The following is a 21,250-nucleotide window of genomic DNA, read 5'->3' on the forward strand; positions in this document are numbered from 1 at the left end:
AAGCTCTTCTTGTGCTGTTGTGAAAGGACCTTCCGCAAGTTCCTTTCGGTCACTTCCTTCTGTTATAAGAGGCCTAGTAAAGTATGATTAAATCCTGCATTTAAGGGGAAGGGAAGAAGCCAAGTTGTGCCATTATTACCCGCTTGAGGGAAGCTCGTTCGAGCTAATCAAGGGGCTTGTAGATGCCTGCGGAGAAAGGGTAGTGAACACAATCCAAAGTTTGAACCGGAACCGTGGTTCCTGAAAAGGACCTGTGTTTAGTAGTTGGAGAAAGGGTAAGGAACACGTGATCCAAATTGCAAGGAACCGTATTTTCCAATCTAGTCGAGCAATTAGCAGAATTTGAAATGAAAAATCGAGCTAAATTCTCAGAAGACGAAGAGAATACAAGCTATGTTAGAGTCTACACGAGATTTATCGAGACTCAACTAACATAACAAGGAAGATTTATCGTTCAATGTGTCGTGCTAATCGGTATTTATCATCACCTTGAAACCCATATTTTTTTCTTGAAAAGGTCTTTAAAGTTGTCATTTAACATTTCTTGCCTTCTGAACTCTGCATTTTCATATGGTTATGCCCTTTTTTTTGCCTCTTTGTCTCTCAAATTTGGCATAAGTGGTTAGCGTGCTTGATAACAAATATCATTCGATCAATCCTTGGTGCACATGCAACCCGCTTTGATCTTTAGTGATTTGTAACCTTAGTCAATTCACCGACCTATAACTAGGTCAGACACAAGGACCCCGTCGCTAACGTGCCGGGATTGGTATTACAATCCGATGCTAGGTCCAATGCAGCCCTTTATTTTTGCTTATAATCTTAGTGGCTAGACGCAAAGACGACACTCCATGTGTTTAGCCCCGAAAGCAAACTTTGGTCCGGCCAAGTCAAAGAAAGATACGTTTCGTCTCATTCAAAATTCTTCTCTCTGCAATTATTGGTGCATGGAGCTTCAAGCCAGCTAAAAGTAAAAAACCCTTCAAGATCAGCGACTTGGCTACCACCGCAATAGAACAGAGAAGATGCACATTGAGTGCCGTACTCTTCCTAATCCCCACCGGCCCCGACAACCTCGAGAGACCGATTCACCGTTGGACCCCGTCGTAATCGAATATATTTTGCCATAACGCATACACATAATGGCACAACACATGAACTTCTGGAAAGATTTTCAATGATCTATCGAGCCTATTTATTTCTTGCCCAAAACTCTCGAAATTTTCTTGTTCGGTCAATATAACCTTAAGCGAAAAGGAAGCGACTCGAAGAGAATCATTGCCCAATGCCACAGATAATTCCCACTACGCGAAGAAAACCAAGATAACAGAGCACAAAACTCCTACTCAAACATGCAAAGATAGGACATTGAAACCACCGTTCAACAATTGCATTCTAGAGTACGTGCATCAACGAAAGACTAGGGAAAGTCATGCCTGACAAAAAAATCCGATGAAATGAATTAGTTATTGTTTTGGATTTCAAACACCGGAAGTAATTCTCCAGAAAAAAAGCTAGCAATTCTTTTTTTAACCTGCAAAGGTTCAAAAAAGGGTAAGAATTCCCAGGGAGTTGGAATGCGATTCAAAGGAGCATCAGATCTTTGATTGAACTACCACGGCCAAAAGAAAAAAACTCTACAATCAGTAACTATATAAAAATTGAAGGGTTCGCGTCCAAAATAGCTTGCTACAATTGTTACAAGGGAAGCATGAATCATCTCTAATGCTGAATCTAATCGACAACGAGAAGAATTAAGAAACTAAATGATGTACAACAAGCTAAGAATTCCAATTGCTATCTGTGACGAAAAGAAAATCTTAAAGGCAACCATGCTTAACATCTCTCAAAGCAATTGAGCGAAATGAGATATCCTGTTTGATACCCCAAAGCACTCCAAAACTTGAAGCTCATTAATAAGCTGCATCCCGGTACAAAGACGAGCAAGGTTCATTAGCATATTCTACATGCCACTCGTGAGGGAAGCATCTCTTCTTCGGGAATTGAAGAGAGGGTAAGTTGGTTCTACAGGTGGGTTCAGTCAAGATCGAGATTAGATGGTAGTCAAGAACCTGTATCTTTTGGAGGATCGATCTCTTCAACATGTTCGGTCACTGGAGGATCTTTGTTTAGTGAATCTATTTCTGCTGGAGGTGGAATCTCTTGATCCATTGCTAACACATGGGAATTAACTGGTTCTGAGGCCTTCGAGGCAGATTCTGCTTGATTTCTGTCCAGCGCAATGGAATTAAACCGATCCTTTGCCTGCAGGCAAGTCTCCAGAACGACTGAATTAACTTGATCTTTTGCCTGCAAGAGAGGATTCACTTGGTTCTTCTCATTTGTTGACAGAAGCTCAGGTGATGGAGAATCAGGATCTTTTCGGTCCGAAACAGTTTCTTTTTTGTCCAATATAGTCTCAATGCTCTCATATTCAGAGAGAAGATCCATAAACTCGTTGAGTAATCGTTGAACTTTCCTATTTGATGCCATTGCTGGGAGAATGTCATTCCGCAGAAGTTTGTGCTTCTCAATTCCCTGCAAAGAAGAAAACAAGCATTTGCTATCTTCCAGAGACTAAAAAACCTGCAATATAATTCAGAGGAAAATGCAGACTCCCATCCAAAATGAGATGAGGTCAATGGCCTTGCTCTGAGCAACACAAACCAGCAGGAGTTCTCAGTAAATGCAATTGGCAAGGCCATTCCATCGTTCAATCAACTGAGTTAGCAATATGATAATAAGACAAAATGCTGGAGCCTTCTCATAGCCAAGATCTAAAGCAAGATTAAAGCAGGACGAAAACTGCCGCTTCTGGCAACTACTGCAAAGTTGATCAAACATCATATTACCAAAAGAATTGAGGACCTTAAAGGCTACCGGTACTTCCCAGCATAAATTTCACCATCAAGGGTGCTTGTGGGATTGGTGAAAGGATTTCAACTCAAAACCAAAACCAAGACAATGTACTTGGAAGGAGGGACAAACAATCAGAATTACTAGTCTCTACATTGAGAAAACTGAAAGTGCAGAAATCCTTACAAGTACAAAAGGATCCCAAGCAGCAGTCTTGGTATCCGAAGAGGTAGCATTAGCCATCCCAGTAGGAGGTCCAAGAAAACTTTCACAAACTTCTCGTAGTCTAGATTCATCTGCTTCCCTGCAATCAATAGATACATACTATGCTCACTAATATGCTAAAAAATTGATACTATTTTCCTGCTTCAAACAATTTCTGCATACTAAAGAGCACACATCATGAGAATGATCAAGCATATAACAAGAAATGGATCTTGAAGCAAATAAATTTGTAGGTTTTAAAGTCTAAACAACTATAGTTATTAGAAACATGACACTATAAATACATTTATACCCATAAACAAAAGTACAACTCCTTGATGCCAGCCTGTTGAAAAAATCCTCAAATAATAAAAAGAGGAAAAGCTGTGTCGCTGATGATTCAAATAAGAACTGGTCAACACGGTTTTAGAGCTCTGCCATGTCTATAAGTACAGGCAGGCCGGAATTGCTGAGGCAGACTGGCCAGAAAACCCCTTAAGATGCTAGAAATAAACATATGTCACAGAAAGCACTGCAATAACCCACTAGTTGAGATCCTGCAAACTTTTTTTTGTTTTTGACATAGAGATCCTGCTAACTTGAACAATCAACGATAGCCATAAGACCAGCTTAAGGGTAATTATTTAGGAATGCATTATGGAAAGAGGAGAAACCCAATCTACTCCAAGAGTTAATGGTAGGGAAACACAAGAAAGTTAGAGAAAAGTAAGCATTCTCAAATTCTGAACCTAATCAGCTTTTTCTCCAAGCTGCAACTCTTTCCTGAAGGAACTTAATTCATGCCACTGAGATACTAAAGTTTTCCTTGCAGGAGCAAATCAAATAGCAATAAAACTCAGCTAGGAAATGCTAAGGTGGGGCCACCATAAATGATACATGAGGCAGACAAAACCCAATGACTCAGCTCCAGCCAGAAAAGTTTTGAAGCCTAGCCATCTTCTTAGGTCATAAAATGAAGCTTATTAATTGCCTTGGACAAAACATATGAACCAAAATCACATTTACACCATCCACATATTAGTATTGCTCTGATGAAGTACTGGACATGAGAGGTATTCGATTGTGATCTAATTACTAACGATTTAAAGCCACTGGCAATAATTAGTGGACTTCAGAACAAGTGATCCCATCTGACTTACCTTGCCAAGAAGCGTATGTAAGACAGAAGGCATTGGCGATACTCATTAGGTGACTCCAGCGCAAGTGCAGATGCAACTTGTGTTTCCAAATGAGCTCGAGTTTGCACGCCATCATCGGTAAACCTGCAAGAGAAACCCCCAAAATTAGATTCTAGGCATTTAAGATTATCATAGCACGCATGTATAAGAGGTATAGAACAAAATTAACAATGATTTTGGAAAAAATTCCCTCTGCAGTGGCTTTATCAAAACCTCATGCACTTACGAATCAGGAATACAAATCTGCCTTTCATGACTTAAGTAAAAAAGAGTACAAACCTGGTCCAACCTGGTTTTCTGGCCATGTATTTCCTCACATCCACCTGCAGCGAAGCAAGCTCACCATTTTGGACGGAACCCAGACTCCAGGAGCTTGCAAAATTTGATGCAGGGAAGCAATCATCCGCAACCCTCAACCAACACATAAGACTCATATCGAACAGAAATGCATGGCGGGTGGCGAGAACAACCAGAGGAGAACCACACTTTGATAACTTTGCAGATATTACTTTAATTGTCCCTGATAGCGTTCACGAAACAATTACAACCAGCCAAAGGCATATGGCTTATGAAAATAAAAGTATGAAAAAGGCTAAACCACTTAAAAAACGGACAATCTTCTTAGCCTAACCTTTACCTTTGTCAGACAAGCTAGGATCACATGTGATGAGAGATTCCAGTGAGCCACGAAGAGTGCAATTCCGGTTGAACAAATCCCAAACATATAATGACCCCTTCCTTGTAACAACTAACAACTTCCAGCAGTCATCACAGTCCACAAAAGTTGGTGCAGATCCAAGCATCATTGTTGGCATTGCGCGTCTCCCGCATTTTGTGTAAACCTTCTCATAACAAACAGACAGACAGAAATTAACAATGATATATTCCTAGATCAACAAACACCTATATATATGGGTAACATTCTCAATTCTTCTATTGAGTAGCAATGTGTGCATATATTCTAACAAGAGGTTAAAGAATCTAGAAATATCAAGTTGAAGCACTGGTTAGCCCACACCCGAAAGCACAGAGGATGCGAGACACAAGACGCAAGACTCTCAACACCATCCATTAGCATTTTACAGTCAGGTTGAATGAGCATTGTGCGACTGATGATAGAAATGGACTTTCATTCCATACAAACTATACAAAGCAAAAAAGGGAATATCATAATACATATACCATTTTGAAAGTTTTATGAAATTACATATAGATTTAAATAGGTGAACTCAAGGGGAAAGGCAACAATTAGGACCATCATCAAACTAAATTGAAAATCTCACTACAATATCCTAAACTTGAACTAACTCAGATAAAATGAAGATAGCATTATGATTGGAAATTCTATTGGACTGAATAACTACGAAACAACATGTCTTAAAGGTAACACCTGAGAAAATAAGATAATATATTAAATCACAACCAATTTATCACTCTACTCATAGGCGCATGTAATCTTCTTGCTTCCTTGTTTTTTCTTTAAACTACTTCGATGATTTGGCTTCTCAACATTCTGCATATCTTTGTTTAAGTAAACAACTTAAAAAGGCTGAATTCTAAGATTAGATTTTCTGCATTATATGACATTGCCAATACTATCTAGCACAATCTGAGTACATACCCAATAATGAGAGAACTCACATGACAGATGCCAGGAATGCCAAGGTGTCAAAGCTAGAAGGGACTGAACAAAACTCAAGAAACTATACTTCCAGTAGTATCAGATCTTGCATCAAAGTTAGCTTGCCATTGGGACAAACTGGAAACAATCATACTCAGCAAGGAAGGTAAAGAAACCAACTCAAAGGAGTTAATATCAATTACTGCATATGCAAAACTTCATTCATGCAGTGGGCGGAAAACAACTTTAAGCTACAAGATCTCCAAGGAAAAGAAAACAGACAAAAAAAATCATCTCTCAGGCTACCTGTAAGCATCCATCCTCACACCCAACAGCCCAGAAGTTTGCATTTCCAGCTAAAACAGTGACATTTCCGGAGATCCTATCAGACCAAAGAGTTTGGGCTCCTTTTGTGCAAGCAATTTCTGTTTCTTTCATCATCAGTGGATTCCCCACTCCAATGACGTCATTTACAGGTCGTTCCCGTGGGCGAGATTCCAAGCACACAGGTAAGGAGTCTTCCCCTTCTTTCTTATCAAAAACCCTGATGATAAGAGTAGCACCACTGTTGGCAGATCGAGAGAATTTTACGCTTCCCACTGGCTCCACACTAATGCTCCCATCTCTGCCAGCGGAGACTGGAACCTTCTCAATAACCAGACTATCAGTAACAGTAACTCTAGCAGTTGCTCCGGAGCGATCCTTTATACTTGAGCTTCTGCCAGCTATGCCCCCAACAGAAACTTCCCTGAAGCCATTGTCAGTTGTAACCACATTATCATCCTTCTTTTGCTCAGATGAGATAAGAGGGAAATCTAGTGCTTGAGACGGAATTCCACCAGAGATATTTTGCTGCTGGCTGGGAGCTCCCACCGCTTCTGGAATTATTCTCTTTCGCCCATCAGGGCGTCTGTACTCTCTTTGCTTCACAGGGCTAGAAATACGAGCAGAAGTTGCGGGTTTATTTAAGCCATCAGCATCGGCTGCTCCAGATTTCTTTACAACTTCAACTTGCGGTTCAGATGCCTTTGTTTTAACACCCAAATCAACAGAAGGTTTGACAGCCGCTTGCTTTTGCTGAACATCAGAGACCACCTTTTTGCTAACAGTTTGTTTAGCAGAAGCTGCTTCAAGCAACAATTGAGCTGGGCTTTCTGCTAGGTTGGCCTGCCGACCTCTAACATCACCATAACGACTTCTCTTTAACTCATCCAGTTCTTCATCACTTAGTCTGTTCCCAATTTCTTTCGCCTCAAAATGGAACGTAGCCACTGTCCCATCCAAAGAACAGGCAAAAAGAGAATAACCATCGGGACTCCTGTCCACAAAATTAAAGTCAAAGAAGCTAAAATAGAAAAGCACGTAGCAAAAAATTCAGTGCATTTTGATATTAGGTGGCATACATATCTGGCTACAGGGAAGATGTTTTAAGCATAACATACCATGACAAATCGACGACACTTTGGCTAAAGAAATGCTTAGCCACAAAGAGAGGGCGAGCACTCGCTGTGGTCCATACAGTTATAGTGCGATCCTGACTCCCAATTGCAATGACATTATATGGTTGCGATTCTTTTCCTCCAGTATTCGAGTTCCCATTGGTCCAGGCAACAGGTGCAGTGATCATTTCATGGTTATTAGACAAGTTTCTTCTGAACATCGAGTGATTGAACTTCACAACAATAACAGGTGCATTGTGACCCAGGAAGTCAAAAGTAGCAGACCATTCTCCTCTCTCAAGAACAGGAGCAGAATGCCTTGGCTTCTGGAAGCCATGGGTTGTTGTTATAAAATGACCACAAGGAGACCACCCAAGCCGCCTAAAAAAGGTTGAACCAAGCTGAAAAAAATGAAACGATCAGAACCCATTAAAAAGAAAGTAGAGAACAATAAAGCACGACATTGATATACATACAGATTTTGTCCAGTGGCCATCTGTTCTGTGAGCGAGACTCCAATCGCTTGTTCGCCAAATAATAACAGTCTTATCATCTGATTGACTTGCGATGAATGAGCCAATTGGATCCCAAGCAACGCCTTTTACCAGACTAGAATGCCCCCTAAGAACAGCAGTGCATATTCCGCTGGTCATCTCCCATATATGTACAGTGTTATCCAAACTTCCACTAGCTAACATCGAATCATCAGGAGACCAGTTGAGATCCACCTACTTTAAGCACACAGAAAACAACTCGCAGTTAGACAAGACCTGAAGGCATCTTCAACGTTTCCAAGAAACAAGCTGTCCTAACTAAAACAAAGGATAAACTCATACACCAGACAGGATAAATTGAAAGAAAAATACTAAATATGCTGGTCGAAGAGAATCTTGACAATATCCATTGGGCAAAGTCAAATTCTGCATTAGTGAGGCCAGATGCAAAAGTAATTCCATTACCACATCTGCTGTGTGTCCTCTCAAAGTCATGACAACTTTCCAATTCTCAACATCAGGGGGTTCTCCGCTGCCAAATTCCGTGGTTCCTGAACCAGGCTTTCTCTCATGGATCAAAATTACTTGATCATCAGACCCGGATGCTATGTATCGTCCATGCTTAGCCCACCTGACACAATTCACAGACCCAAAGTGATCACGGAGGGTAGCAAGGAGCCTCTGTGCTACATCATCATGTTCGACATCCTTGCCAACAGATTTCATGTTCCATATCCGGACCTGCATTCAGTGGGAAAGCAAAACAATTGTTAAGATAAACATCGCAACACTTGGGAGGCTTGCAGCAATTTTAGTCCTGTAAAATAGCGAACGAGCTGACGTACATGATAACACAACACAATTTCCCCATGCACGACACTTTCTCAATTATGTGCAACAGCATCATCTCACATTTTGAGGTAAAACAATTCTGACAGAAAACCATAGATAACTACATTCTTTGATCAAGACACCAAAAGGCCTCACCTTTCCAACAAAAGAATAATGATAATGACCAATTTTACTAGTCTCTCGTCATTCTATAAAGGAATTACTGACCACCATGAAAACAAACAATTGAGCACTGCACAATGTTAGAATGCGCCGCGGGGAGGTCGCGACAAATATCTGACTTCCCTTCGACCTTTTATCAATAAGAAGGCTCTGAAACAAGTCGAAACTTTTGACAGGAAAGCTTCCGAGTTGGAATTCAAGCAAATTGTAAGCTGGAAGGTGAGAGATGCCTGAGACTTGAGATATGACTTGGTACAGATACCTTAAATTTTTTATTTTATTTTTTTGCATTCACAAACAGAGTAAATAAGTGGACCAAGACCAGATCGCATTACCTTGTGATCACCACCTCCAGTAGCAAACCTGAGCCCACCAGGCTGAACATCGATTGAGAATATCTGCATTCCCTCATGCCTCACCCACCCCGGCTTCTCCGCAATCATCTCCGCTTCTGATCCTATTCACCTTCCCCTCGCCCCCGCCAATCTTGAGCAGCCACCCCTAAAGCACGCACATTGATGGTCTCTGAAAAAACAGACACGTTTCATTTTTTAGCCTTACTAAGAACCCATTCAGCTCCTCAACCAATACAAAACCACGAACTATCTCACTCTTCCCTCGAACCCGCGAAAACAACCAGAATTACCAATCCCGAGCTGAGAAAACAAACGAAGAAGTCATTCCTGCAAAGGGCAAATTCGAGGTACTCGAACGACGCAGAAAAACCCGGAATTCTACCAACCAGGAAGACCATCCTAAGGAACTTCAGGTCGGGGAATGAATGAAACGTAAAACCCTAGATGGGTCATCTCCAGGATTGAAGAAGAAGCACAAAGACGAAGGCTTTGACTCCCTGGCGACGGTCAAACTACCGGGAGCTGTCGAGGTCGTAGACTCGGACAATATAGACAGGCGACCCAATGAGAAAAAAGAAGCAAGCAGCGCACCAAAACAGTTGGCTTAGGCATTGGACGAGGCCCAAATTGCGAATGGGCACGCACGGGGAGATCGAAAGAGACGCGGGGGATGGAGAAATGGGGGGGCGGGGCGGTTGTGCGTACCTTGTGCTTGCTTGAAGCACTCCTCTTTTTCCGCGCGTGCAGGTGCGACTTTTCGCCGAGACGGTTTGAATTTGAAGGCTCCCTTCCTCTTCCTGGTCAATTACAGTCACCGTGGGCGAGCAAATTTACCCAAGAACGGCGAAATCAGGACGAAGAAGAAGAAGAAGAAGGAGAAGGAGGAGAACGACTGAAGAAGAAGGTGAAGCTCTTACCAGAGGGAAATCAATCTCGCACCGGAACGTATTCGTACATGAATGTGCACCTAGGTTTTCTTCTTTTCATTTCTTAATTTTTTTTTATATTTTTTTATATTTTTCAAATCACCTGGAGTTCTTATTTATGCTTTTTAGCGACGATAGAAAGTGAAGGGAACATTAAAAAAAAAAAAAGGTGAAGGGAACATTTTCCCTTTTTATATTTTTATTCTTTGTCAGTATTAAAGTGAGAGGGAAAAAACACTAAGGTAATAATAATGAGATAAAATGAAAAAGCCAAGGACTAAGGTAAAGTGCTGCGAGGATGCTTTTTACCGGGTCCATCGGATCAAATTCCCCCATTATCATAGAAAAGGCAAGGTTCCAATTCTATGTGAAATTGATTAAAATTAAAATTGATTAGGACCCTGGTTACTCAAGGTATCGGATATGGTCCTATCCAATCTTGAAAGTATGGTTTTGTGGATTATAATTAATTTTTTTCTTTTTATGCTATCGTCCTCGAGATTAATGGTACGAGATCGAGTATGCGAGACTTTATGTGGCGAAAAGGAAAAAGAATTTTGGGGGTAATTGATTGGATGATCAATGGTGGAAATGGTTACAGAAATGAGCGATAAAAAACAATTTCGGCCCATTTCTTTTCCCTCTCGATAAAGAGTGGTGAGGGGCCGAGGATCAAAAGGCACTTTCGAGCGGGTTCAGACAAGGATCTATAGATATAAACCCTCGCCCGATTGAGCGTTGATCAGGCCCGCCTGGCCCGCATAGTTATATTGTATAATCTTTTCATGATGGACGGGCCTAGGCAATGTTTCAGGCATATCTCGAGGTCTGGATCCGGCATATGATTGGCTCTAGCAATCACGTGTTTGTGTACGCCCGTGCATGAAACATTAAAAAGTGCGCGGTTGGCCTTGCTCGAGCTTGAAGCGGGTCAGTGGACCGCCGCCGAGCTCGGGATGAGTTGTCGATGGCTGCCGACGGACCAACGGGCCCCTCCCTCTCCCTCCCGGGCTTTGCATTTTCCGAGTGCCACGTCAGCCAATGGTCCGATGACTCGATCAGAGGTAACGTGAAATCCACTGGTAATATTCTAATTGAAGGGACCGGCGTGGACAAAAAAGTTCGGAATTCAAAGATCTAATCAACGGAAAAAGAGAGTTTAAAGATCTGATCAGAATTTCTTGCAATGATTTGACCTAAGCGATGACTTTTCCATTAAACAAAGCGGCTAATCATTACGACCTTGAAGAATAAAAATAATTGAGACAATTATGGCATGATTCCTAAAACTTGTGTCCCAGGTCCGAAACTTGAGTCTTAAAACTTTCGATTTTATGCATTTAAATCCTAAATCCTATCGATGTCCTCCACAGTTTAATTATATATGAATGATAAATATATGTGTCGTTTTTTCTATCAATTTCTCTTTTATTTTTCGTATAAATAGCGCTAGCGTTATGGCGACGTATTAAAAAGAAAAGCTAAAAAGATAATTAAAAAGACTAAAATTCAAAAGACAAAGAGATCGTCCAAGGATGAGGACTAGAAGGGAGGGCGGCACCGCCCCCACCTTTGCCGCCGGCAAGGGTTGTCGCAATGATGGCTGACCCTCGTCAACCCAATGAGGGCCTATTGCCCTAGCCCATATCTTGGCGAGGGCGAGGGCCTTCACTCAATGGTGGCGATGACACATGTCGCAAGACTTGACCGACCCTCGCCTAATAGTAGCAGGCTAATGTCTTGTCATCACTAACGAGGGCTCTCGCCTAGAGCCAGCAAGAGCCACCGACCCTAATCACGGTAGCTACGAGGATCCCCAACCCTACCGGCGACAAAGGGGGCGGCGACCGCACCCCTTTTCTTTTGCATCATTTTTTGTTAAATCTTGTCGATTTAAATTGTAACGAGTGACGAGATCCATCGGCTTATTATACCTATACGAAAAAAGGATAACAAAAAAAAGGTATTCGGACTTTTCCGTTCTTTAATAACCAACGGAGCTAACGGAAGCATAATAACCTTAAATTACCATCCACCAATGGGAGGTGTATTCAGACATTGGCCGACCTTCTCTTGCATGCGAGACGTGGGAATCACGTTGTGCTCTGTCGGCCTCTGGTGACACTCCAAAGCGATCCCCTCGCCGTTTCGCTCCTCTGTTTACTCAGAAAACGCGAGCCTTTTCAGTCCTCTGGTGACCCTGGTCGTACCCTCTGCCATCCCCTCGAGAGCATGACCGGGAGTTCTTCGTCCATAAGGACGCTGGGAAAATGTCAAAGAACGCGATTCTTGGAAAACCCATCATGGACTTTGCATCGGCGCGCCATAATTGCTCGATCCGATTCCACTGGCGAACCGCCCTGTCCCGAGACTTTAATTTCTCCCGGAGCGCGCCATTTGTTCGACAGAAGTCCCCAACGAGCGCAAACAGGGTACGGTCGCTCGCTTGCTGAGTATTCTCGCTACTGTCTAAACCAAGGTCCCCTCGATCTCTTCGCGAGTGTCCACAGGTGGGGTTTGCCCGTGGATGGATCCGCTCTGTCGTGCGTGATCAATGCCTGCGCGAACTCGTTCGATCAAAACGCTGGCAAACAAGTGCACTGTCAATGTGTAAAGTCAGGTTTTTTGGAGGATGTCAGCGTTGGGTCTTCTCTCGTTGATATGTACATGAAAACTGAAAGTGTCAAGGATGGAAGGAGAGCGTTTGATGAGACGGCGGGCAAAAATGTCGTGTCCTGGACTTCGCTGTTGTCTGGCTATACACGAAATAGTTTGAACGGAGAGGCAGTGGAATTGTTTCGTAGAATGCAAGTAGAAGGGATTAAACCGAATGCATTTACCTATACAGCCGTTCTTGGAGCTTTAGCGGATGATGGAATAGCTGAAAAGGGGATCCAGTTACATGCTATGGTAATTAAGGACGGTTTTGCATCAACTACTTATGCGGGGAATTCTTTGATCAATATGTACTCAAAGGTTGGGATGGTTAGAGATGCTAGAGCTGTTTTCGATATGATGGAAAATAAGGATGCAGTTTCATGGAATAGCATGATATCTGGCTATGTTGCCAATGGACATGATATGGAAGCTCTTGCCATGTTTCATTCAATGAGAAATGCTGAAGTTAGCCTCAGCCAATTGACTTTTGCTAATGTCATCAAGTTATGTGCTAATATTCGAGAGATCGGCTTTGCAAGACAGCTTCATTGCCAGGTAGTGAAGATGGGGCTTGAATTCGACGATAAAGTTAGGAAGGCACTCATTGTTGCCTATAGTAAGTGCTGTGAAATGGATGATGCCTTCAAGAGTTTTTCGTCGGTGTCTAGATTTCAAGATGTGGTCTCATGGACTGCCATCATTACTGGGTACTTGCAAAACGGTCAAGCTGCACAAGCGGTTGATTTATTTTTTCAAATGAGAAGAGAAGGAGAAAAGCCTAACGATTTTACTTATTCCCTGATCCTTGGAGCCCAGCCCCTAATTTCTCCTTATGAAGTGCATGCACAAGTCATTAAAACCAATTATCAGTCGTCGTCTACCGTAGGAACTGCACTTTTAGATGCTTATGTTAAGATAGGGTCCACTGATGCTGCTGCAAACGTTTTTAAATCAGTTCAAGAGAAGGATGTCATTTCATGGTCGGCAATGTTGGCTGGTTATGCACTATCAGGGGACACAGAAAATGCCGTAAAAATTTTCCTTCAGTTGTGCAAAGAAGGGGTCAGACCAAATGAGTTTACATATTCAAGTGTAATTAATGCTTGTGCAGCTCCTTCAGCAGCAGTGGAACAGGGGAAGCAGTTACATGCATGCTCAATCAAATCAGCATATAGTGATGCTTTATGTGTAAGTAGTGCGGTTCTTACTATGTATGCAAAGAGAGGAAATATTGAGAGCGCAAGCAAAGTGTTTCAGAGACAAAGGGATAGGGACTTAGTATCCTGGAATTCCATGATATCTGGATATGCACAGCATGGTCATGCAAAGAAGGCTCTAGAGGTATTCAAGGAAATGCAAAGGCAGAAGATGACAATGGATAGCATCACATTCATTGGTGTGATTTCTGCCTGTACTCATGGCGGTTTTGTGGAGGAAGGCGAAAGATACTATGATATGATGGTCAAAGATCACCAAATCAGTCCGACAATGGAGCACTATTCTTGCATGGTTGACTTGTACAGTCGAGCGGGAATGCTAGAGAAAGCCATGGATACCATAAATGGGATGCCATACCCAGCAAGTGCACCTGTTTGGCGATCTATCTTAGCCGGTTGTCATGTTCAGCGGAATTTGGAGCTTGGGAAACTGGCAGCTGAGAAGCTCATCTCCCTTCAGCCTGATCACTCTTCCTCGTATGTCTTGCTGTCCAATATTTATGCGGCTGCAGGCAAATGGAAAGAGAGAGCTGAAGTAAGGAAAATGATGGATGAAAGGAAGGTAAGAAAGGAAGCTGGATATAGCTGGATTGAGGTGAAGAACAAGACCTACTTTTTCTTGGCCAGTGATGTTTCACATCCAATGCAGGATAGTATTTATGCAAAACTCGAAGAGTTGGGTGTTCGTCTGAGGGATTATGGTTATCGGCCTGATACAAACTACGTTCTTCATGATGTTGAAGAGGAACATAAAGAAGCGATCTTGTCTCAACACAGTGAGAGGCTGGCTCTTGCTTTTGGATTGATTGCTACATCTCCAGAAACTCCCATCCAGATTTCGAAGAATCTTAGAGTGTGTGGGGACTGCCATAACGTCATAAAGTTGGTGTCCATGATTGAAAGGAGAGAGATTATTGTTAGGGATTCAAACCGATTCCATCACTTTAATAGCGGTTCATGCTCTTGTGGCGATTACTGGTAATACTGCAGAGATTCATTGAAAAGTGATATAAGGCCTTCCGTGCTAAGCCAGCGCTCGTTTACTTTTCACGTCTAAACTTAAGGAAGACGCGCGAAGATTGACTGCTCGATGTCTCAATCGAAAAAAGATAACTTGAGTATTCATTTTATGGTTATTCGACTGGAAGGATAAACAAATTGAAGAATCGACAATTACTTGGGCATGTGAGGATTGTTCAGTTCAGTTGGCAGGTCGATCACCTGAAATTCGGACATCCTCCACCCTTCTGTGTATGGTGATTGATGATCTACATGACTGATGATTCCTCTCTGATTATTACTGGTGACTACCTTTTCATGCTCGCTTCCTTCTCGTGTTAGATCACTCTTCTTTTTAACAAGAAAGATCTTCTCCTGGACTGCATAGCTTGTTGACACAAAGAAAGGCCTGCTTCCACATATCCAGCAACTATCAAAGTTAGTACCGAATTTTATCGAATGATAGGTGAAATTCTTGGTCAGACTTCGTCGAAGTCAAGTTCAAGATTGTCAAAACCAATTGCAACTGAGTACAACTGCATACTGGTTGTGTTCAAGTGGAAATCCAAAGAGCGAAGATTGACACCCCAGAACTGAGATTGAGAAGGATCCTGTAAGTGTGGTTGTAAATTTCTGAAGAACCAGTAGAAAGGTGCTCCACCAGACACTTTAAAAAGCATATTCGACAAGGGATACGGTACACGCAGGCTCTGTAATTTTTTGTTTACGCAAACTGCTTCAGAATATGATTTACGCTTAATTTATTATTGCTCCTATTAGTTTACTTTGTACACACTGGTTTGAAATCGTCAAGCACATATTTCGTTCTATTGCTGTAATCTTATTGTTGTTGAGACATGCGGCAGGTTCTACGGTCTACCTAAGAGCAGCAGGAAGAAGCGAGGCATGCAGAGAAAGAGGCTTCTCTTCGAGTGGGCAGCTAGCTTCCAAATGCCTGATAACCAAACCAAAGTCAAAGCTCGCCTTTTTCTCTCAGCTGGAGTAGATATAGTGATATACAAGACAAAGATGAACTTTGCAGCATAGAATTTAAACACATCTTGTGTGTATTTCCGACGATAACCTTTTTGAATAACTTGTTTTTGCAAGTTGATAAGCGCAACTTGAAAAAAGTAAACTCTGCGGTTGTGAATACAGAAAATGGGAACAGCAAATCATCGACCAGATTGCAGAAGCAAAAAATGAAAGGGAATGATATGTGGATTGACGGGTATCAATTACATAAAAATCCAGGTGATCAAGCTCGCTTTCGGTATAAAATCGATCAAAACCCGATCAACCTTCTTCACCAAACTCCCTTGTAAATCTCTCATGAACCTCAAGGTCAGCTTTGCTCACGGTTGGCCTCTGCCTTGCAAGAACCTTATCGAAATCTCTGCTCGAGATCGGTGGTGGAATAATCTGCATCGTTTTGATGAACACAAAAACAACTTAATAGTGAGAATGCATGCAATTACTTATAATGTTTCTGAGAGACAAGCACGTTCACACGATAGGATATATGCCTCTCCAATGACCATAATCTTATGCATATCATTAAACTAAGAAATTTTGGATGGTGTCACCAGTCACCATATTATCAAAGATGACTTAGTCATAACAGATCTGCAGCGCCTATGCGACATATATTAGTAAATACAGAGCATGGAGGATCTCATATCAAGCATCACTTTGATCGCCAAAAATTCTGCATATCGCTCCAAGCATCAGCTAAAATCTCTATTCTCTCATTTTTCAAAGGTATCGCTACTACCTTAGCAGCTTGCCCTTCGGCTGCCAGCTCCTGCATGGAAATTTGAACAGCACCTTCTTGCTTTGGTCCACATGGCATCCACATACCATTTGAAGTCTTTATGAAAAACATGGCATCCTGAGTTTTCCGAACAGGCTCGAAGAGGACATCCTTGACCTGTCATTGTGAAAATAGATGGAATTGGCCAAGAGATAAGTTAATAATTTGAATAAGGTGGGAAAGATTTTATAAGTTGTGCTTACACAAACGGATATATCTGAACCAGAAAATCCCTCTGTCCTCGAAGCCAAGCTCTCAAAATCACTTTCAGCTAAATTGTGAGGAGTATCTCCTAAGTGCACCTATTCACATTACAAAGCCACAGGAGCGACATGAAAAAAGTCTACTTAGTTTGCAGAATACTTTCAAAACAACGTACTTACAGAAGAACTTTAATACCTTAAACATGTGCTGCCGAGCCTTAAGATCTGGTAGGGGAATATATATGCGCTTGTCAAAGCGCCGCCGAATTGCCTGTAGTTTGTCAATAATCATGAGAAACAACCATGTGATGGGGGCCACCCAGTAAAACCACCCAAATATCTTATCATATATCCATTTTACCTGATCAAGAGAATAAGGAGTATTTGTTGCAGCAAGAACAAGGACTTTCTCATCATTGTTTCCAACACCCTGAAAGAAAGATTCACATAATAAAACTGTTTGAAGTCTCAGACTGGCAGAGAATCTAATTCATTCTGTAACCGGTTCTGGAAATTTTTCCTCATTATCAGGATCAGAAAAACAACTTTTCAGATCATCAACAACTGCCACATCATGTAACCATTCAGTTCACCAATGTTCAATAATACAAGCAACAGATAAGGCAATATGAAGATCTTCAAACGAATAGGTGCATCCATACTATATAAAAGAGAGAAACCAAGTGGCAACAGACATCTCTGCTAACCTGCATTTGGACAAGAATTTCTGTTTTGATACGTCTAGAAGCTTCACTCTCATTTCCTTCTCCACGTTGGCCACCTAGAGAGTCTATTTCATCGATGAAGATAATTGAAGGAGCACTCTCACGAGCCATCTGAAAAAGATTGGAAACTAACTTCTCACTTTCACCCATCCACTTTGATACCAGATCTGAAGAAGAAACACTAGCCACCAAAAAGTCAGGTCATAAATGACACAATCTTGGCATAAGACTCATAAAAATCACCTAAACTACAGAATTTCCATCAGTGACGTAGAGATTAGATACTCAAAGCGTACACAGATGCACCCACAATCACCAGACATATATTGATCTTATTTAAATGCAAATATGCACTGAAAAAAGTGGGCTTAGTATGAAAAAGCTTGCCGTAGTATAATTTGCCATGGTGGTTAGAGAAGCTACAAGTGCAGCTCAAACAGATTCCTAATTGCAAAGAAGCACATTTCACAATCTCTTTTCAAATTAGCAGAATAAAATGATATCATCTGCGCTTGCAACTAAAATAAAGATGTTTTTAAGGATGCAGAGTTAATGGAGGAGGTCCAAGGGATTCACAAGGGATAATGAAATATCCAACATGCAAAGTGATGAGAATAGATTTGACTCTGCTAAAGTTAACTATACCAACCACTAAAAAAAGGAAAACAATCTGAATTATTCTCAAAGTAAGGAGGATTAATAGGATTTCAAAAGTGAAGGAAAATCCATCAAAACTATCCTTCCTAAACAAATAGACAAGACATAGGGAAAAAAGACTGATGGAGGTTTCTATCAATTTCTCTTGCAAATCCCGAATGCAATGATATAGCATATGCCCATTCATGTTGCAATAAGTGTTGCAAGTTCCAACATTAATTTATCACTTGACCTGACTGCATTAGGGAAATATAAGCCTTTCTGACGGAACTAATTACTTGCAACTTAATATGGCAAAAGAAAATTTGCAGAAAAAATGATAAACTTGAAATCTGCACTATGTCACGCTGCATAACAATGTACTTCTACAAGAGCATAAACATCACATGCCCCTCTCTAATACATACCCCAGTATCAACAGCTCCAGTAAAAGGAAAGATAGACCCGCACTTTTACCTGCCAAAACCTTGTATCATTCCGTACTTACCATGGTGTTGTCCAATCAAACATCATACAGATATAAATGTATGCCTAATATATTCGCGTAAGTCCCACTTTGTAAAACAAGCATAGAATCTCAAATGTCAATATCTGGAGGATAGTATGCAAAACTAAGATGTACCTTAACTAAATTTTGATTTCAACCAAAAATCTCCCAAAAGCATAGTAAATGGTCCCTTTTGGAAAGGTAAAATAGTCAAAATGCCTGATGATGGCTACCTGAAAAAAGTAGAGTCTGCTTCTGTTGCCACAGCTTTTGCCAAATATGACTTCCCTGTTCCTGGTGGACCATACAAAAGAAATGCCCTCCACGGCCGCCTCTTCCCTGAAATGACAGTCGAAGAATACAATAACTATTACCACCAGTAACGCTTAAATACCCCACTCAATGATTTGTGACATGAAATAATACAATGTCAAGAAGATAATGCACTTCACAAACATCTTCGGAGAGAGGATCTAGTTGGGTAAAAATTCTAAAACTGTGGTAGTAATACGAACGAAAAGATTCTCATCAAAAGAAAAGACTGATTATATTACAGCATATCAGAAGAGCAAGCAAACTAAATATGAGGCTGGCAATGTTTCTTCAGATAAATGAAACTGGTAAATTGTACTTATCTAAAGAATAGGCAAATACCTTCCTTCAGTTGAAGTACTGAACTACAAACAAATTCTGTGCCTTAATCACCGCTAAAAACAAATTTATGCTATCTAGTCCCGCTAAGATCTACTTAAAGCCATTAAGAGACCAACTCAATGACTGCTGAAGTCCAGCAATGAAGCAAACGACACTTTCTCACTCTTTGTCTCTTTTTACTTCTGGAATAGAAAGCAAGACTGCTCCCATAGAGTTTGTGCAGTGACTCACGAGGCGGCTATTATAACAAGAGGGCTCCATGCTTAGACATTTCCGACAACTGATAGTTAACATCGTCAGCCTTCACGAAGCAGCATGATGCAACTTGCTTCCCCAACAAGAGTCTGCAAAAGCCCTCGTAAGCAAAGACGGGAATACCATTTGCTTCTGTGGTTTGTATCTTTTACAACCAGAGCCGATGCTGCTGAAGACAGGAACATTAAAAAGCAATGCACGGCAGCCAGAACAAGGGTGCACTTCTCGACTGAATGTCAAGGATAGGGACAGCCATTTTGAACATACTTAGCCGACGCCTCGGCCGCTCGGTTTGATTTTCATAAAACAGCAATGTGCAAACCCTGATTCATATTGCAACGATACCATTTATTGCAATATACACCAGGAAAGTAAAAATGATTCATATTGCAACGATACCATTTATTGCAATATACACCAGGAAAGTAAAAAAGCCATTTCAAAGATACCAACTTCATTCTAAGATGGAGAAGTGATAACTTCCCAAAGGCGGTCAGGTACTAAATTCTGAAGCATGATACCTCTAGAGCAATACTTCAGCAATAAGATCATCAATCGACGAAACGAAGAAAAACGCGTGCTTAGCATTACAATCTGTGGGCAAAATATCATTGCAGAACAAGGAAAAATCCAAGATCAAAACGAATTCCAACTTACCGGTGAAGAACTGAGGGAATTTGACCGGCAATATGACAGCTTCCTGAAGCGCCTGCTTGGCGCTCTCGAGCCCCGCGACGTCGCCCCACTTCACATTCGGCTTCTCCCTCACGATCGCGGAGTTCAAGCCGGCCCGGAGCTTCTCCTTCTCCGCATCGTCCCCGCCCTCGCCGCCATCCTTGGGCGTCTGCTTCGCCGCCGCGTTGGGCCGGGAGGAGGCCGCCGCGGCGTCGCCGGGGGGGCCGCCGCCGCCGCCGTCGAGGACGGCGCGGATCTCCTCGGCGCGGCGGAGGTACTCGGTGAACTTCTGGGTGATGGCCTCGCGGATCTTGGGGTTCTTCTCGTATTTCAGGTGGGTCTTGAAGTACTCCAGCGCGTTCATGTAGAGCGCGAACGCCTGGGGGTAGTTCCCGGCATTGTCCTCCTGGACCGCCTGCTTCGCGTACTCGATCGCCTGCTCCTTGAAGTTGCTGTACATGGCTCGATCGCGGAGGGGGCTCTCCTTTCCTACGGGCCGCGGATGGAGGAGAGATTCCGAGATCGCCGGAGCGGCAGAGAGCGGCGGCGACGGCGGCGGCGGCGACGGATTGACCGGACAGAAGTTGCAGGGAATCGGGGTCGGAGTGGAATTCGGAGCTCCGATTGCTTGGCCCGTTCGTGAATCGGTTGCTTCGGGGAATTGGCGACGGAACAGTATTTCTTCTCGTGCACGATGAAAGTCTTTGTATTTTTATTTTTTTCTTTTTTTTTATTTTTGCGCCTCTTTCCTATTTTATTTTTCCGCGATTCATTTTTACCGACGAAAGAGGTCACTGG

General features: G+C 42.1%; 3 protein-coding genes across 5 annotated transcripts; 1 reads left to right on the forward strand and 2 right to left on the reverse strand.

The window, feature by feature from the left end:
• Positions 1-1,629: 1,629 nt before the first annotated feature.
• LOC115679097 (protein HIRA) lies at positions 1,630-9,866 on the reverse strand. 3 transcript variants are annotated; one of them, XM_030602652.2, is made up of 10 exons: positions 9,163-9,866; positions 8,279-8,554; positions 7,796-8,047; positions 7,323-7,720; positions 6,187-7,198; positions 4,897-5,101; positions 4,539-4,779; positions 4,221-4,343; positions 3,043-3,160; positions 1,630-2,538 (listed from the first exon to the last, which is right to left on the reverse strand). In XM_030602652.2, the coding sequence occupies exons 1-10, from the start codon at positions 9,268-9,270 to the stop codon at positions 2,065-2,067; spliced, it is 3,207 nt and encodes a 1,068-aa protein (XP_030458512.1). In that variant the 5' UTR covers positions 9,271-9,866; the 3' UTR covers positions 1,630-2,064. The 3 variants fall into 3 exon arrangements, with proteins under 3 accessions (XP_030458512.1, XP_030458511.1, XP_030458513.1); XM_030602651.2 differs by having other exon boundaries at positions 4,891-5,101; XM_030602653.2 differs by lacking the exon at positions 9,163-9,866 and having other exon boundaries at positions 4,891-5,101; positions 7,796-8,050; positions 8,279-8,421.
• A 2,239-nt stretch (positions 9,867-12,105) lies between these two features.
• LOC115679171 (pentatricopeptide repeat-containing protein At2g27610) lies at positions 12,106-15,774 on the forward strand. The gene has a single exon (XM_030602758.2). It carries the CDS (start codon positions 12,342-12,344, stop codon positions 14,964-14,966), a length of 2,625 nt encoding a protein of 874 aa, XP_030458618.1. The 5' UTR covers positions 12,106-12,341; the 3' UTR covers positions 14,967-15,774.
• A 253-nt stretch (positions 15,775-16,027) lies between these two features.
• LOC115679275 (protein SUPPRESSOR OF K(+) TRANSPORT GROWTH DEFECT 1-like) lies at positions 16,028-21,147 on the reverse strand. Its single transcript, XM_056309675.1, has 8 exons — positions 20,435-21,147; positions 19,102-19,207; positions 17,707-17,905; positions 17,361-17,429; positions 17,196-17,270; positions 17,000-17,098; positions 16,758-16,913; positions 16,028-16,405 (listed from the first exon to the last, which is right to left on the reverse strand). Exons 1-8 carry the CDS (start codon positions 20,910-20,912, stop codon positions 16,280-16,282), a joined length of 1,308 nt encoding a protein of 435 aa, XP_056165650.1. The 5' UTR covers positions 20,913-21,147; the 3' UTR covers positions 16,028-16,279.
• Positions 21,148-21,250: the final 103 nt, after the last annotated feature.

This window comes from Syzygium oleosum, unplaced genomic scaffold (genome assembly GCF_021117445.2).
Source record: "Syzygium oleosum isolate NSW1041296 unplaced genomic scaffold, Sole_v2.1 Sole_v2.03, whole genome shotgun sequence".
NCBI lineage: Eukaryota > Viridiplantae > Streptophyta > Magnoliopsida > Myrtales > Myrtaceae > Syzygium > Syzygium oleosum.

Coding starts and splice junctions, on each gene's coding strand:
- LOC115679275 (XM_056309675.1), bottom strand. CDS start 20,912: ATGTACAGCAACTTCAAGGAGCAGGCGATCGAGTACGCGAAGCAGGCG. Junction 19,208..20,434: donor ATTCCCTCAGTTCTTCACCG/GTAAGTTGGAAT, acceptor CTGTCATTTCAG/GGAAGAGGCGGCCGTGGAGG. Junction 17,906..19,101: donor GCAGACTCTACTTTTTTCAG/GTAGCCATCATC, acceptor TTTGGTGGCTAG/TGTTTCTTCTTCAGATCTGG.
- LOC115679097 (XM_030602651.2), bottom strand. CDS start 9,270: ATGATTGCGGAGAAGCCGGGGTGGGTGAGGCATGAGGGAATGCAGATA. Junction 7,721..7,795: donor ATGGCCACTGGACAAAATCT/GTATGTATATCA, acceptor CATTTTTTTCAG/CTTGGTTCAACCTTTTTTAG. Junction 4,344..4,538: donor AGAAAACCAGGTTGGACCAG/GTTTGTACTCTT, acceptor TTTCTCTTGCAG/GTTTACCGATGATGGCGTGC.
- LOC115679171 (XM_030602758.2), top strand. CDS start 12,342: ATGACCGGGAGTTCTTCGTCCATAAGGACGCTGGGAAAATGTCAAAGA.